General features: G+C 45.0%; 1 protein-coding gene across 2 annotated transcripts in view; it reads right to left on the minus strand.

The window, feature by feature from the left end:
- Positions 1 to 5,179: 5,179 nt before the first annotated feature.
- DDHD1 (DDHD domain containing 1) overlaps positions 5,180 to 17,986 on the minus strand; it is a 54,973-nt gene continuing 42,166 nt past the window's right edge. For both annotated transcript variants that reach the window (XM_073638451.1, XM_073638450.1), the window contains 5 exons: positions 17,583 to 17,649; positions 17,293 to 17,442; positions 11,485 to 11,728; positions 10,192 to 10,380; positions 5,180 to 5,994 (listed from right to left, as the gene is read on the minus strand). In XM_073638451.1, the coding sequence (XP_073494552.1) occupies positions 5,810 to 5,994; positions 10,192 to 10,380; positions 11,485 to 11,728; positions 17,293 to 17,442; positions 17,583 to 17,649 (835 nt within the window). In that variant the 3' untranslated portion in view covers positions 5,180 to 5,809. The remainder of the gene's footprint in view (positions 5,995 to 10,191; positions 10,381 to 11,484; positions 11,729 to 17,292; positions 17,443 to 17,582; positions 17,650 to 17,986) is intronic.

Below are 17,986 nucleotides of genomic sequence, written 5' to 3' on the forward strand. Positions count from 1 at the left end.
ATACTTCCCCTATGTACAAGAATATCACTACTATAATACTGCCCCTATGTACAAGAATATCGCTACTATAATACTGCCCAGAATGTACAAGAATATAACTACTATAATACTGCTCTTATGTACAAGAATATAACTACTATAATACTGCTCCTATGTACAAGAATATAACTACTATAATACTGCTCTCTATGTACGAGAATATAACTACTATAATACTGCCCCTATGTACAAGAATATCGCTACTATAATACTGCCCAGAATGTACAAGAATATAACTACTATAATACTGCTCTTATGTACAAGAATATAACTACTATAATACTGCTCCTATGTACAAGAATATAACTACTATAATACTGCTCTCTATATACAAGAATATAACTACTATAATACTGCCCCTATGTACAAGAATATAACTACTATAATACTGCCCAGAATGTACAAGAATATAACTACTATAATACTGCTCCTATGTACAAGAATATCACTACTATAATACTGCTCCTATGTACAAGAATATCACTAGTATAATACTGCCCAGAATGTACAAGAATATAACTACTATAATACTGCTCCTATGTACAAGAATATCACTACTATAATACTGCTCCTATGTACAAGAATATAACTACTATAATACTGCTCCTATGTACAAGAATATAACTACTATAATACTGCTCCTATGTACAAGAATATAACTACTATAATACTGCCCAGAATGTACAAGAATATAACTACTATAATTCTGCTCCTATGTACAAGAATATCACTAGTATAATACTGCCCAGAATGTACAAGAATATAACTACTATAATACTGCTCCTATGTACAAGAATATCACTACTATAATACTGCCCAGAATGTACAAGAATATAAATACTATAATACTGCTCCTATGTACAAGAATATCACTACTATAATACTGCTCCTATGTACAAGAATATAACCACTATATTACTGCCTCTATGTACAAGAATATAACCACTATATTACTGCCTCTATATTCAAAAATTTGGTTGTGTATTTTATCTGATTGCAATTGACCTTTACACATATGTAAAATGTCACTCATTTCACCCCAAGGTCACAACTTTACTGTCAGCCAAAATGGCTCCATATTATGCAGCATGAAATAATATCAAGACTCAGATAAAGAAATATTTGTGCTATTTCAGCACTTGACACACAGATCTCTCAATGACATGTTTCCAGCTCTCAAAGTGAAGAGATATAAAGCAGCTGTGTAAACAGGAGAAGCATTCCTCACTACTGGTATGTATGTGGGCACAGGAAAGCTTTCACTATAGGACCTCATCCTAAACTTTCACCAGAACCTGTGTCGAGTAAGAGGGAAGGGTGGGGGTAAGAACCTGCTAAAATGTTTATAATGAGATGAAAAAGCTGAGGACTCCAAGACACCCCCAATTGTAAAATGTGTAAACACGGCTGAGGTTTTATAGTCTAATACATTCATGGTCTTTCTTTTTTATATGATTTAATGACTTTTTTCATGGTAGTTTATCAGGGATGTATGGCACAGAGCTGCTCTCGGATATTTTCCAGGTTACACCTGCTTATAACTTTGTATATACTTTGCTTTAAATTACTGCAAATAAGGGACAGGAAACCTGTCGGGGCGATTTTACTACTGACACTAATGGTAAAGGTTCAAGAACAAGAATAAAAATGATACTTGTTAGGTTGAAATCCGATGTGCTGAAGCTGAGAAATCAAGCATTGAAGCTATACGCAAATTAGAGTGGAAGTGCACTGGGGGGCATCGACTCCGCCCCAATGCACTTAATGGTTAATCAGCATGTGGCTTTATTCCTCAGCTCTGGCACCTCAGATTACTACAAAATAGGTATCATTTTGATTGTTTTTCTAAGACCTATTCAGCCATAGTTTTAGTAAAAGGGTTCCCTTTAAAGAGGACCTGTCACCATAGCCATGTGGATTGTTTTCTTACTTGTTGTAAATGCAGTTTTTGTCCTGAATCCGGCATTATTTTTCTTTCTGGTTCTTTTCCATTATCGAGATATGGCTCCCTCTTTCCTGTATGTAAAGCTAGTCTTGTTAGCCAGCTGGGTGTGGTCCTTAAAAATGTATCCATAGAGAAGTATCATGGACTACACCCACTTGGCTAAAAAGACTAGATTTACATACAGAGGACGACATATCTCAGGAATGGAGAGGAACAAAAGTAAAACACCTAACTAACAAGAACAGCGGCATTTACAACAAATGAAAAATATATATATATTTAAAGCAAGTAACAGGTCCTCTAAGCCGGCTGTGACTAGGTATTATAAAAGCTGCCGAGATCATGATGCAGAAATGATATAGGAACATTATATAAAAGTTTACAAAGAATGCAAACTAGCAAAATAACGATCTCACAAGTATCACCTAGGAGAGGTCACGTCTGATCTTTTGACAAGCATTGCAAAACGTTTTAGTTAGGCCCCATTCACACTCCCATGTTGGCACTCTCATACCTGCGGATATTACAATCTCCGATCCTGGCACTTGTTATCCTTTATGTATTCCAGCTGCACCCTGACATTTTATTTTGGCTTTTTCACATGTGTTTTTTTTGTTTCTGCCTGATCCCAGCACCATTACTTACCCCATGACTGCTGATTTCAGGTTCCCCATATCCTGATTCTGGCATAACCATAGCTAATGCAGTAAATTATAGAATTAGAAACCCCTCTATTCTTGGGAACAAAGAATTTTTAATAGGAGGTAAATTGCAAAGTCCCTTTTTACAAACCCTTTGCAATTTTACTAATTTAACAATTAGAGACAACCCCTTTAGCTTAGTTTCAGAAAACATGATCCAATATATTGCCTATCTGCAAATCACTTTAGAGATTACGTTCCCTTACCCCGCAAAACTATCGCTTTGAAATGTCGGCCACCAGGCGTCTTGTGCAGGGGACAGACCATGCAAGAGGGGCGCAGCAACCGTATGCATAAGTACTTGGTGAATGGGTGACATGCCGCAGTCCAAGGGCAACAAGATGCACGTAGGATGTCGCAATGGCTCTACTAGCAGAAGCACCAGGCATGCCAGCAGGTAGGATAGGAAGAGGTTTGCTGGGCTCGGGTCCAGTGGCCACATCACTGGTCAGTGCAATACTTTTTGAGAAAGGTTGTGGCTAAATCACAATAATTTGCTATTTATCACACTTTTTAGTTACTTAAAGCTTTTAATCAGCACTTTCACTATCCTTTTGGAAGATCTATAGGCTGGGAGTTCAGCCTATATTAGCTAGAGTCCAGTAATTCACACTGTAAATCCATCACTCTGGTCTATTTTTCTTTGGGATTTCAGACTTTAGTGGCATTCAGTAGCTCAGCACATTAATACGGTGTCACGGGAGGAATGTGCTCGTCTGCGATGTCTGCATGTGCTTCTAATGTTTTCCATATGGTGGACCTACAATTAGCGGTCGTCAGCAGTATCATCTCAAGAGGACGAGCACCCCGGAGTAGTTAGTGCCAGAATCGGAGGGTTTCGATAATAACAGAGCGTTTACCCCACATTTTTGGCTGCCCCCCTGCATAGGCAGATCATCGCATTCCCAGTGATTGGTGTAATCACTTACCTCTTCTAGGAGTCCTGATTAAATCTGCCCTATGTGAAGAAATTAAAACATTTAGGGCTGTGGGAAATAGTATGGGAAGCCTGTAAGTCTGCTGTAAGACGCCACCCAGCTTTCCTAGAAACAGATACTATTAAAGCCACATTCACACATTCAGTATTTTACATCAGTATTTGTAAGTCAAAATCAGGAGTGGAACAATCAGAGGAAAGTTTAATAGAAACACGTCACCACTTCTGTATTTATCACCCACTCCTGGTTTTGGCTTACAAATACGGATTTAAAAAAACTGACCAAATACTGAAATGTGAACGTGGCCAAAGAAACAGATGTACTGAACCTTCACCTGACAGAAGCGGATAATGAACGGACTTACCATCACTGGTGACTTCAGGTGCGTCTGAAGCTCTTGCTCATGGAGGGAATTAGTCACTCACAAGTCCTGGTAAAATCACATCATTTCCACAACTCACCTGCGAATGTCACGGGCAATTTACAACAACGTGAATTTTTCCTTCCATAAGAAAACACTGAGGTCATGGCAATGCAGTAATTTTTAAAAAAAGGACTCACTGGCTGGGAATCCCAGCTTTACCCCCTGCCTGCCGTAAGAGTATGTCCCGGTGAGCGGGTTACACCCAAGAAGTCCTGTAAGATCACAGCACAGCAATGCAGCAGGCACAGGAGTGTCATACGCCAAAATAAGTTGTGGTTGGCAACTGAAATATACAGATATAACTCTGTTCAAACCGGGATCAGAGATCACGCCGATCCCAACCATTTAATGCTATGGTCAATAGCTGTGAAACGCCAAGTGAATTTACAGAGGGAGACAGCTATAGACAATATATAGACATGGTTATATCTGCAAAATCATTCTAAGTTGGTGTAGTGACACTTCGCGGGATCATGCCCCAAAATGGCACAAAAAAAACCCTTCAACTTGTTCAACAAAAAAGAAAAAAAAAAAACATCTCAGCAATGTGAAAGTTTCAGTCTGCAAAAAGTAGATATTTATCTAAAAATAAAATCCGTAATTTTTCAGCCTCATATAAGGTTATTATGTGATATATAACTGCACAGTAAATAACAGGATATAAAAAACACAACTTTTGTGTATTTACCCACCTCATTCCATGTTACGTCCCAAAAATAAAAATAAATAAACTAGATGTACCCCTAATAAAAAAAAACAAACAAAAAAACACAATCTTGCAAAAACAAGATTGGCTTCTGGAGGGCAATATATATATATTTTCTCTCTACCACACAACAAACCCTGGTCCTTCAGCGGTTAATTAGATGTTCTATATCAATCCCTAAATCTCTCTGAGCATTTGCCAAGTTCTACAATACTCTTTCTTTGGGCTCCATCCCTGCGATTTACTGTGCCTTCTCCAACGCTCAGCCTGAAATCCAATGCCACATACTCCATTAATTAAAATCAGATGTTGACACTAATATTTGGGGGTCTCCATAGCTCGGTCATCCCCCGCCCCCAGCGGATCACATATCAGTAGCTGTTATGACACATTCTCGCCATTTCTTAAATAACTCCGTCCACGCTCTTGTATGTGAAACCACAAAGATTTATTGACTTTTTATTTTGTAATGAAAATATTACTGAGAATGCGCCAGAGTCCACAATTTTTAGTACAAAGATATGTATTTTGGGAAATCAACTCCAAAATATGTAGAAAATGAATATGGATTTCTTTAGACCCCCACACTCCCCACAAAAAAAGAAAAAAAAAAAAATTAGTACAAAAAATAAAATAAAATTTATTAAACTACAAGAGGCATTAATAAAGCTAAATTTAGGTCACGCTACTCTGAAGCTTTTTGACGTTTTATTATTTCTGGTTAGACGTAACGCAGTCCTGAATAGCTCGCCAGGTGAATGTAGAGTCGAACGCGTCTCACACTATCGGCGGGCGGTAGAAACGTGGCGGCCTCCTCCTGCGATGCCTAAAGGTCACCTAAAGAGATGGTGATTGTGTTAGGCACTCGCATACACAAACTACGCGCTGCATTAGGCAACTACGGAGGTGTCTCTATTGCTCTAATGGAAGGGGTTAATAAGGGGTTAAAGGAACTGATAATTAGTAAATGATAATGATTAAGGTGCGTTCTATAAAACGAAATGAAAACATTCGCTCATGCATCATCAATGCCTCAAACAGTCTGCCATCTCTCCTCTACAGTTCATCTACACCTAGCTTGTCTTCGTCCTCGATCTGGCCGTCTTTGTATAAGAACGTTAGGAGGAAGAGAGCCACGTCCATGGAGGACCAGTATGCAGTGTGCGACGTCATGGCCGACCAGTATCTGCTTTCTACCAGCCCTTCTCGTAGCTCAAAGTCGATCCGGTGCTCCAGGTCCACTGTAAGATCAGTATAAAAGAAAAACAATGATCATATAGTAATTCTAGGCTAGAAATATAACCATGTATTATACCGGTATCCTCCGCTATTAGAATGACTTCCGGCTGCACCATGGGGACAGCAGTCTAGGACAGCGGACCCCTGCTGCAGTCTGGATTGTGTGCATGGGTTTTAATATATTGCACTTTTGTAATGAAGATACAGAAGTAGTGGCCAGCCTGAAAATAATAAAAATAGTCGCCCCTCTAGTGGCAATCTTAGTTTAAGTGGTCCATCAAAATCTATAGGGATTAAGGAGGAAGGAAGCAGGGAATGCCTTTCTTCATTAGGCTCTACTTTCTCATTGCAGACGTCCACGCAGAGAGGTCGGGATGAATGACTTGCATTTCTGACGTCTTGAATGAAGAGGCAATATTGGTTTGTGTCCAAGGGCTGAGATCGTTTCCTTCAGTAGAGGAACAGGCCGGGAATAACAATGGGGTGATGCCGTGCGTATGGTTATCACAGGACGTAATGCAAACAGATCAATGGAGGAGTCTCTCCGATGAGCATTAAAGATGGGGAGGAATAAAGGAAAGTGCAAAACAAGCAGATGTCAATTATTTACACTGCACTGATGGATCATCGGGGCTCTGGTAATATTGGCTTCCTTTATGCTATTCCTAATATTAGGAAATAAGCTCAATGGAGGACAATTTACAGTACATAATGCAAGTATGGAAAACGGCTTTTGCTAAGAGAAGGATTTTTTAGCCAAAATGCTTCATTTAAGCACTGATCCATCTTCCAAACTTCTTTTCATCTATAAATGCACATTTATGAGAGAAGGTCTATTATCCTGGAAGCGAGACAATACGTTAATGACCGGGCCAATTTTTACAATTCTGACCACTGTCACTTTGAGGTAATTACTCTGGAACGCTTCAGCGGATCCCGCTGATTCTGAGATTCCTTTTTCGTGACATATTGTACTTCATGATAGTGGTAAAATTTCTTCGATATCACTTGCGTTTATTTGTGAAAAAAACGGAAATTTGGCAAAAATTTAGAAAATTTTGCAATTTTCAAAATTTTAATTTTTATGCCCTTAAAATCAGAGAGATATGTCACACAAAAAAGTTAATAAATAACATTTCCCACTTGTCTACTTTACATCAGCACAATTTTGGAACCAAAATTTTTTTTTGTTAGGAAGTAATAAGGGTTAAAAGTTGACCAGCGATTTCTCATTTTTCCAACAAAATTTACAAAACCATTTTTTTAGGGACCACATCTTATTTGAAGTGACTTTGATGGGTCTATGTGACAGAAAATACCCAAAAGTGACACCATTCTAAAAACTGCACCCCTCAAGGTGCTCAAAACCACATTCAAGAACTTTATTAACCCTTCAGGTGCATCACAGGAATTTTTGGAATGTGGAAGAAAAAAATGAACATTTAACTTTTTTCACAAAAATGTTACTTTAGACCCAATTTTTCTTATTTTCACAGGGGTAACAAGATAAAATGGACCCCAAAATTTGTTGTGCAATTTCCCCAGAGCACTCAGTTACCCCATATGTGGGGCAAAAACACTGTTTGGGTGCACGGCAGGGCTCGAAAGGGAAGGAGCGCCATTTGACTTTTTGATTGTAAAATTTGCTTGAATAATTAGCGGACGCCATGTTGCGTTTGGAGAGCCCCTCATGTGCCTAAACATTGGAGCTCCCCCACAAGTGACCCCATTTTCTAAACTAGACCCCCCAAGGCACCTATCTAGATGCATAGTGAGCACTTGGAACCCCCAGGTGCTTCACAAATTGATTCGTAAAAATGAAAAAGTGAAAAAAAAAACACTTTTTCATTTTTATGAATCAATTTGTGAAGCACCTGGGGGTTCCAAGTGCTCACTATGCATCTAGATAGGTGCCTTGGGGGGTCTAGTTTACAAAATGGGGTCACTTGTGGGGGAGCTCCAATGTTTAGGCACGCAGGGGCTCTCCAAACGCAACATGGCGTCCGCTAACAATTTGAGCCGATTTTCCATTCAATTTGTTAGCGGACACCATGTCGCGTTTGGAGAGCCCCTGATGTGCCTAAACAGTGGAGCTCCCCCACAAGTGACCCCATTTTGGAAACTATACCCCTCAAGGATTTTATTAAGGTGTATAGTGAACATTTTGAACCCAGAGGTACGACACAGAATTTGATAACATTAGGTCATCATATTGAATAAGTTGTCATTAGTCTTGAGCGCAAGTGCTCACTACTTGAGTTTGCATTGGGTACTCAGGTATGCACCATGTACAGCGTGTGCTCGAGTGACATGCTCGAGTCCCTGCTTCGCATGTTTCACGGTTATTAGACACCCAAAAGAAAACATGCAGGGATCGCTCGTGCATGGCAGGCAATCCCCGCAAAGTTTTTTTGGCCGCGAAGCATATGGGGCGGAGACTCGAGCATGTCACTCAAATACCCACGATACTCAACGCATACCAGAGCACCCGATGCAAACTCAAGTAGCGAGCACTTGCGCTCAACACTAGTCGCCATATCGTCATCTTTTTTTCTTACTTTTGAAAAAAATCCCAACCCCATCACAACCCCAGCCCTAACCCTAGCCCAACCCTAACCCGAGAGTTTATTTTTTACGCCGTTCCTCGTGCGGTATAAGTGATTAGACGACTTTATTCTTCGGGTCGGTGCGATTACAGCGCTACCAGAATCATATGGGTTTTTTATGACTGACAGCTGTCACACACTAAAAGACGCATTTTTTGTAAAATCTAGATTTTGCATCGCCATATTTTGAGAGCTATAATTTTTCCAGATTTTGGCAGACAGTCATGTGACGGCTTGTTTTTTGCGGGATGAGTTGACGTCGTTACTGGTGCCATTTTCAGGCACGTGACATTTTTTGATCGCTTTCTATTCCGATTTTTGGGAGGCAGAATAAACAAAAACCAACAATTCAGGAATTGTTTTTTTTTTTTATTCTGTTCCGCGTGTGGTAAAATTGATAAGGCTGCTTTATTCTTCGGGTCAGTACGTTTACAGCGGTACCACATTTATATCGTTTTTCTAGGTTTTGCACTTTTACATAATAAAAGCAATTTTATAGAGAAAATTATTTTTTAGCATAGCTTTATTCTGAGAGCTATAACTTTTTTATTTTTCGGCTGATGGAGCTGTATGGTGGCTTGTTTTTTGCGGGACGAGATGACGTTTTCAGCAGTACCATTTTTATTTATATTAGTCTTTTTGATCGCGTGTTATTCCATTTTTTGTTTGGCGGTATGATGATAAAGCATTGTTTTTTGCTTAGTTTTTTATTTTTATTTTTTACAGTGTTCACTGAAGGAGTTAACTAGTGGGACAGTTTTATAGGTCAGGTTGTTCCGGACGCGGTGATACCAAATATGTGTACTTTCATTTTATTTTTTTTTTATAATATTTATTGATGGGTACATTATATTTTTATTTTTGGTGGATTATTTTTTTTTTTAATATTTACAATTTTTTTTTAATTTTTTTTTTCACTTTATGACAGTTTTTACACTTTTTTACTCTGTCCCACTATGGGACTTTCACTTTTTTTATTCTGATCGCCTGCATGGCATAGGAATGCAGCACCATCCCTGTGCCATGCAGGCTGTCAGCGCTGGACAGGGAGAAGATAGTTTGGAGATGCACTGCGCATGTCCGAACAATCTTCCTGTTGTCTGGTGACCCGGATGTTATCATGACGACATCGGGTCGTTATCATGACGACATCGGGTCGTCATGGCAACATCCTGGAAGCCATGGCAGACCGCGCTGGAGGCCGGAAGAGGAGGTGAGTATCTGCGATCACCTCCCCTTGCCACCGCAATACTGCGATAGACTTCGATCGCAGCATTGCGGGGGTTAATATACTGGGAGCGGTGCAGGACCGCTCCCTGCACATAGTACCGGGTGTCAGCTGTGACAATCAGCTGACACCCGGCGGTGATCGCGCCCGCACAGCCTGTACTAATACGGGTCTGGCTCTTAAGTCCCAGGGCACAGACGCGTATTAGTACGTCTAATGTTGCTAAGGGGTTAATTAGAAATACTCCTCTGAGCATTTAACATCAGTCTGCGGCCATTGCAATACTCAGGGACTATATATACACCTAATGATGGGCTGTATTTCTGCTCCAAGCATGTGACATGGAAAACGCTAATGACCCTTACCTGTGTCCAGTGAGCCGGAGATGCTGTGTGGAATGGTTTGGGATGCCGCAGCACTTTGAATCTGTACTGACTTTTTGTCTTCCCCGTCAGCTGAGTCTTTTACTTCACAACCTTGAGATGTAGTTGCACTAGAACGTGCAAATCTTGAGAACAACATTCCCCCCAGGCCTTTTCCGATGCTCGCAGCACCTGAAGGAGTGAAAGACGCACAATGAATGGCAATAGGAAGCAAAATCCTATACCTTTGTTGCCATCTAGTGGCTGGCTCTTACGTTGACATCCTTCAAGGATTTTTCCCATAACATTTAAGTTTTCCTTTATCTATTGGATAGGGAATAACTTGCAAATTGCTGGAGGTCCCTCAGCAATCCAGAGAACGGGGCTCTGCAGAACACTGTCTTGAATGGAGCGGAGATACACATACTCAAACTCTGCTGCATGCCATTGACAATGAGACTGCCTGAAAGAGTGGAGCGCTAGACCTGTTTTTTTCCCCCACAGTCTCGTAGACCATGACTAGAACAAAGGTAAAGTATTAGAGAGGAAGCCCCTTTTCACAATTGCTGAGGGTACGTTTGGTCAGACCCCCAGCAATCAGCAAGTTATCCCTTATTCCACAGATAGAGGATAACTTATTATTTTGGGAACAACCCTTTAATCTAATAACGATCAAGAGTCTCTCATTTACATAGGCTTTAATTTCGTGCCATCGTAAACTTAGAGCACGGTACTGAAGCTCTGGCAATTTAGCAGGCCGTCCCCCACAGTCAGGCAGAGAAAGGGACCCCAAGGTGTTTATTAACGCTTCTGTCTCCTCTATTAAAGATTACATAATGCTCAGCAAATGCTGCCGATGTTTCTGTAGGACCCTATGATCACACAAACTCCGGGAGCGGGACATCATGACCCCAGATCAGCTCTGCCAGTAGCATGGGTCACTGCATTGGGCTTTTTTTCCCTGTAACTGGAGCTTCTATGGATGCCTCAGTCACAGTAGAAGAAAAGATGCACAATAATAATAATAAAAAAAACAACATGCTTCCCGAATTTTATGATTTTTTTCTTAAAAAATAGGAGTACATAATAAAAAAAAAACTACACAAATTAGGTATCCACATGACCATAATAACCTGCTCAATTAATTTCTCAAATGTTTTTTTTTTGTGAAATGAGAACAGAAAAAAAACAGAAAAAAAAGTATGGTTACTGAAATGTGAAACCGAAAACAAAAAAAACCAAAACATTGGCTGGTAATGAAGGAGTTATCGTAAATGCTATAGAGGTGGACATTACCTAATATGCTCGCTTTGCCTATATTCGTTATGGACTCTCCATAGTGTCTTCGAGGCAGGACCGGTGACGTACTTGGGCTCGGGATGCTTTCTGTATCGGACATTGAGGTAGTATCTTTGGACGGGTTGATGAGACACGGTCTCAGTTGTTTGTATGGAATGGGATTTGTGGTGTTGGATGAGTGGATCTGGACTGGTGCAATGTTGCTGTAGTGCTTCAATATTAATGGCTCAAGTCTGTAGGCCTAAAAAGGAGCAAAGAAGACAGAGAAACATCAAACTGCTGAGGGAATCTGGTACCAGGTGGAGAAGGCATGGTCACATGAAGAGGGGAAGATATGGAACATGCTCAGTGACCTCCTTACAACCCGTTCACTTTTTTGGGTTTTCTTGGACTTAGATTTCGATGTTAATGCTGTGTGCCCACGATGCGTTTTTGGTGCGTATTTGCAGCGCGGAAACGCTCCAGAAACGCATTGCATACCTTATCCCATGACATTCTGCAAGTTCTGTGCACATGGCCAGGATTTTTTCTACGCGGATTTTACTCGCAGAAAAAATACAGACATAACCAATTCTTGTGCGTTTCTGCATGAGTATTTGCCTATACAATGCATTGGAAAAACTCATGGCAAAAACACATCAAAAAACGCATGTAAAAACCGCATGCGTTTTTCTGCCAAGAAGATGCAGAAATGCTCAGGAAAATGTCTGCATCATGGGCACTAAGCCTAAAGGGATTGTCCACTATTAGGACAACCCCTTCTGAGTCCCTATGTTTTCCCCCAGTAAAATAATAACACTGATACTAACCTAAGGTGCCGACACCGTTCCAGCAGTATCAGGCTCTTCCAGGGATCGTGTAACAATCAGTGCTGGCTGCACTCTCATCTCCTACAGATGTAACGGACATCGGGAAGAAGTGAGAACTGCAGCTGACTGGCCACAGGGATCGCATGACAATGTTACGGGAGCCCCGGGGAAATCCAGTGCCGATCGGCACCGCTGGAATGGCGCCGGCAAGAGGGGAGTATAAGTAATTATTTTACTGCGTGGTTGGAGGAAGGGGTGGGGACATAGATATTCAGAAGGGATCGTCTGAGTAGTGGACAATCCCTTTAACATAGGTTATCAATGCAGTGGGGTCCAGCACCTGGCAGCCCCATGATCAGCTGACAAAGTCTCAGGAGCCAGATGGACACTGTAAAAGCTGGACCAGTACAGCTCCGCGCAGAGGCCGTTCTCAGTACTGCAGCACAGCTCCGCGCAGAGGCCGTTCTCAGTACTGCAGCACAGCTCCGCGCAGAGGCCGTTCTCAGTACTGCAGCACAGCTCCGCGCAGAGGCCGTTCTCAGTACTGCAGCACAGCTCCGCGCAGAGCCCGTTCTCAGTACTGCAGCACAGCTCCGCGCAGAGGCCGTTCTCAGTACTGCAGCTCAGCTCCGCGCAGAGGCCGTTCTCAGTACTGCAGCTCAGCTCCGCGCAGAGGCCGTTCTCAGTACTGCAGCTCAGCTCCGCGCAGAGGCCGTTCTCAGTACTGCAGCTCAGCTCCGCGCAGAGGCCGTTCTCAGTACTGCAGCTCAGCTCCGCGCAGAGGCCGTTCTCAGTACTGCAGCTCAGCTCCGCGCAGAGGCCGTTCTCAGTACTGCAGCTCAGCTCCGCGCAGAGGCCGTTCTCAGTACTGCAGCTCAGCTCCGCGCAGAGGCCGTTCTCAGTACTGCAGCTCAGCTCCGCGCAGAGGCCGTTCTCAGTACTGCAGCTCAGCTCCGCGCAGAGGCCGTTCTCAGTACTGCAGCTCAGCTCCGCGCAGAGGCCGTTCTCAGTACTGCAGCTCAGCTCCGCGCAGAGGCCGTTCTCAGTACTGCAGCTCAGCTCCGCGCAGAGGCCGTTCTCAGTACTGCAGCTCAGCTCCGCGCAGAGGCCGTTCTCAGTACTGCAGCTCAGCTCCGCGCAGAGGCCGTTCTCAGTACTGCAGCTCAGCTCCGCGCAGAGGCCGTTCTCAGTACTGCAGCTCAGCTCCGCGCAGAGGCCGTTCTCAGTACTGCAGCTCAGCTCCGCGCAGAGGCCGTTCTCAGTACTGCAGCTCAGCTCCGCGCAGAGCCCGTTCTCAGTACTGCAGCTCAGCTCCGCGCAGAGCCCGTTCTCAGTACTGCAGCTCAGCTCCGCGCAGAGCCCGTTCTCAGTACTGCAGCTCAGCTCCGCGCAGAGCCCGTTCTCAGTACTGCAGCTCAGCTCCGCGCAGAGCCCGTTCTCAGTACTGCAGCTCAGCTCCGCGCAGAGCCCGTTCTCAGTACTGCAGCTCAGCTCCGCGCAGAGCCCGTTCTCAGTACTGCAGCTCAGCTCCGCGCAGAGCCCGTTCTCAGTACTGCAGCTCAGCTCCGCGCAGAGCCCGTTCTCAGTACTGCAGCTCAGCTCCGCGCAGAGCCCGTTCTCAGTACTGCAGCTCAGCTCCGCGCAGAGCCCGTTCTCAGTACTGCAGCTCAGCTCCGCGCAGAGCCCGTTCTCAGTACTGCAGCTCAGCTCCGCGCAGAGCCCGTTCTCAGTACTGCAGCTCAGCTCCGCGCAGAGCCCGTTCTCAGTACTGCAGCTCAGCTCCGCGCAGAGCCCGTTCTCAGTACTGCAGCTCAGCTCCGCGCAGAGCCCGTTCTCAGTACTGCAGCTCAGCTCCGCGCAGAGCCCGTTCTCAGTACTGCAGCTCAGCTCCGCGCAGAGCCCGTTCTCAGTACTGCAGCTCAGCTCCGCGCAGAGCCCGTTCTCAGTACTGCAGCTCAGCTCCGCGCAGAGCCCGTTCTCAGTACTGCAGCTCAGCTCCGCGCAGAGCCCGTTCTCAGTACTGCAGCTCAGCTCCGCGCAGAGCCCGTTCTCAGTACTGCAGCTCAGCTCCGCGCAGAGCCCGTTCTCAGTACTGCAGCTCAGCTCCGCGCAGAGCCCGTTCTCAGTACTGCAGCTCAGCTCCGCGCAGAGCCCGTTCTCAGTACTGCAGCTCAGCTCCGCGCAGAGCCCGTTCTCAGTACTGCAGCTCAGCTCCGCGCAGAGCCCGTTCTCAGTACTGCAGCTCAGCTCCGCGCAGAGCCCGTTCTCAGTACTGCAGCTCAGCTCCGCGCAGAGCCCGTTCTCAGTACTGCAGCTCAGCTCCGCGCAGAGCCCGTTCTCAGTACTGCAGCTCAGCTCCGCGCAGAGCCCGTTCTCAGTACTGCAGCTCAGCTCCGCGCAGAGCCCGTTCTCAGTACTGCAGCTCAGCTCCGCGCAGAGCCCGTTCTCAGTACTGCAGCTCAGCTCCGCGCAGAGCCCGTTCTCAGTACTGCAGCTCAGCTCCGCGCAGAGCCCGTTCTCAGTACTGCAGCTCAGCTCCGCGCAGAGCCCGTTCTCAGTACTGCAGCTCAGCTCCGCGCAGAGCCCGTTCTCAGTACTGCAGCTCAGCTCCGCGCAGAGCCCGTTCTCAGTACTGCAGCTCAGCTCCGCGCAGAGCCCGTTCTCAGTACTGCAGCTCAGCTCCGCGCAGAGCCCGTTCTCAGTACTGCAGCTCAGCTCCGCGCAGAGGCCGTTCTCAGTACTGCAGCTCAGCTCCGCGCAGAGCCCGTTCTCAGTACTGCAGCTCAGCTCCGCGCAGAGCCCGTTCTCAGTACTGCAGCTCAGCTCCGCGCAGAGCCCGTTCTCAGTACTGCAGCTCAGCTCCGCGCAGAGCCCGTTCTCAGTACTGCAGCTCAGCTCCGCGCAGAGCCCGTTCTCAGTACTGCAGCTCAGCTCCGCGCAGAGCCCGTTCTCAGTACTGCAGCTCAGCTCCGCGCAGAGCCCGTTCTCAGTACTGCAGCTCAGCTCCGCGCAGAGCCCGTTCTCAGTACTGCAGCTCAGCTCCGCGCAGAGCCCGTTCTCAGTACTGCAGCTCAGCTCCGCGCAGAGCCCGTTCTCAGTACTGCAGCTCAGCTCCGCGCAGAGCCCGTTCTCAGTACTGCAGCTCAGCTCCGCGCAGAGCCCGTTCTCAGTACTGCAGCTCAGCTCCGAGCAGAGCCCGTTCTCAGTACTGCAGCTCAGCTCCGCGCAGAGCCCGTTCTCAGTACTGCAGCTCAGCTCCGCGCAGAGCCCGTTCTCAGTACTGCAGCTCAGCTCCGCGCAGAGCCCGTTCTCAGTACTGCAGCTCAGCTCCGCGCAGAGCCCGTTCTCAGTACTGCAGCTCAGCTCCGCGCAGAGCCCGTTCTCAGTACTGCAGCTCAGCTCCGCGCAGAGCCCGTTCTCAGTGCTGCAGCTCAGCTCCGCGCAGAGCCCGTTCTCAGTGCTGCAGCTCAGCTCCGCGCAGAGCCCGTTCTCAGTACTGCAGCTCAGCTCCGCGCAGAGCCCGTTCTCAGTACTGCAGCTCAGCTCCGCGCAGAGCCCGTTCTCAGTACTGCAGCTCAGCTCCTAATAAGGTGCATGTATGTGTTCAGTATCATAGCCGAATTGCGAGTGTTCTGACCTGCACTAATAGTATCATGGATACCAATGACACAGCAATGTGAATGCAGCCTTATATTCTCTCTACTTTGCCGCTAACACTTGAAGTGAAAGCAGCTGTACAAATTGGTTAAGTTTTCAATATTGAAGGATAAATTGCCATTTTTCTATGTAGTCGGGGCAGCAGTTTTTGAGAATAGGAACTGCAGCCATATTGGTCGTTACTGAATTGGTTACACAGTGACTGATGATAAAATAGGTTACGGACATAATGACGTACCATCTTTAGCTTCAGTAAGGGTCACTCTACGACAGAGCAGAGGAAGCAAAATGGGTTCAGTCAGGGATGGACATAGAAAGTAGAGGGCCACTGTGCAAAAACTGTATATGGGCCCTTCTGATCCCATTGCGCATCATAAAGCTCTAATTATTTATCTTTAACAATCAAATGATGATTCTTGTTTGGCTTTATACAGAGCTTAACCTATCATGCCTGGATGAAGTTTAACACTAAAGTGACTGTCACCACAAGAGGAAAGCATGGATACTAAGAGGCTCCCCATCTGCCCTGCAAGTTGAAGTCCTCTTTATACAGAGCTGGATGGCATCAGGTTATCGGGATATTACAGAAAACAAAATGGGAATTCACGATTGCAACAGAAGGTGACACGGATGGGTGAGCTGGAATATTCATGACGTGTGCAGCTTACTGATTAATTGGCTCTTGCTAGGTATAGAAAGGCGTGTCCAAATGAATAGGATCTGATCTGCAATTGTGGGCAGCTACACAGTGTACAGAGCCGTGCTGTATACATCAGGCCGGTGTGTTGGGTGCATCCTTAGTGTGAGCTCAGTGCACCTTCCCACCTACTTGTTTTGCATTCATCTTTGCTCCCCCTCTTCCTTGATTGACAGCTCTGGCTTTATAAGAGGGTAAAGATAGACAGGTACGTGCCCTGACCTGCTCGGTGTACCCTTGGTGTGACCTATTCACAACTGTGAGATTGCTGTGGGTCACCAACTGCCTCACCGGTGAGCCTGGCAATCTGTGCCTGCATTCTTCAGTGATGGCGTGCTGTCCTTACGCACATGACCCTTGCAGTCAATCATCAGCGTCAACAATCATGTGCCATACCTGCCAGCACTACAACTGAGGACCATGATGGACGGTGGTAATCAAGTGGGCTTGGACAAGCACGTCATTGCTACTGGAAATAATACAGACTGGCAGATAGCTATATATTACGTTACTTCTTGATTTCATGATTTCTCTTCATAGTCGACTTAAACGTATTGGTAAAACCCTGCAAATTGGTGCATGTTTTACAGATATTGCAGGGGTTATTTTTTTTGTAAGTTCAAAGAAAGAGCAAAGACTTACCACAGGATCTGCCGGGTGGAAAACATTAAACAAACGATTACAAATAGCTCTAGGTAAAATATGATCTTGAGTTCCACGATTTCCTGGACGAATTCCACGTAGTGCTAAAAATACTGCCAGGGGCGAACCCATGCAGAAAAAGTTCTCAACCTAAAGGGTAAAAGCAGGTAAACTGTAAGTCAACGTATAATTGTGCTATGAATAAACTGCATTAACCCCTCGCCACAAAGAAAAAAAAAAATCACAGCTGTTAATACCCCTATTAACCTCAATTCCAGAAATCTACTTGCCTTAAATTTTAAAACAGGGGTATTAGAACTCTTAAGTCCATTTAATCTGTCTTCCAGTTCTTTTAACCTGTAAAGAACAATAGAATTATATTTTCACTTTTCATGCAAACATCTCTATTGTGTAAGCAGTAAACCGGGGAGAACAAACAGTAATTTTAGCAGTCTTCTGTTGTAATGTCAGCCTGAATTATGGCATGCGGATTATGTAGCCTCACGCCCACAGAGACCGACACAATCTGCTGACCAGGGCAAACTTACCAACAGATGCCTGCTTTGGGACTGCGGCCAGAGATGTTTAAAGGTGACAGACCCGTTTAGTTTGGAGAGTCGCTACAATGTATGTTATTTTTGGTGCGGCCCAGGGTATGCAGTTGTTTTCAAAAAGGACCTAAGTGTGCACTGCG

This window comes from Phyllobates terribilis, unplaced genomic scaffold, assembly GCF_046119375.1.
Source record: "Phyllobates terribilis strain yellow unplaced genomic scaffold, ASM4611937v1 Scaffold_7__3_contigs__length_470593459, whole genome shotgun sequence".
NCBI lineage: Eukaryota > Metazoa > Chordata > Amphibia > Anura > Dendrobatidae > Phyllobates > Phyllobates terribilis.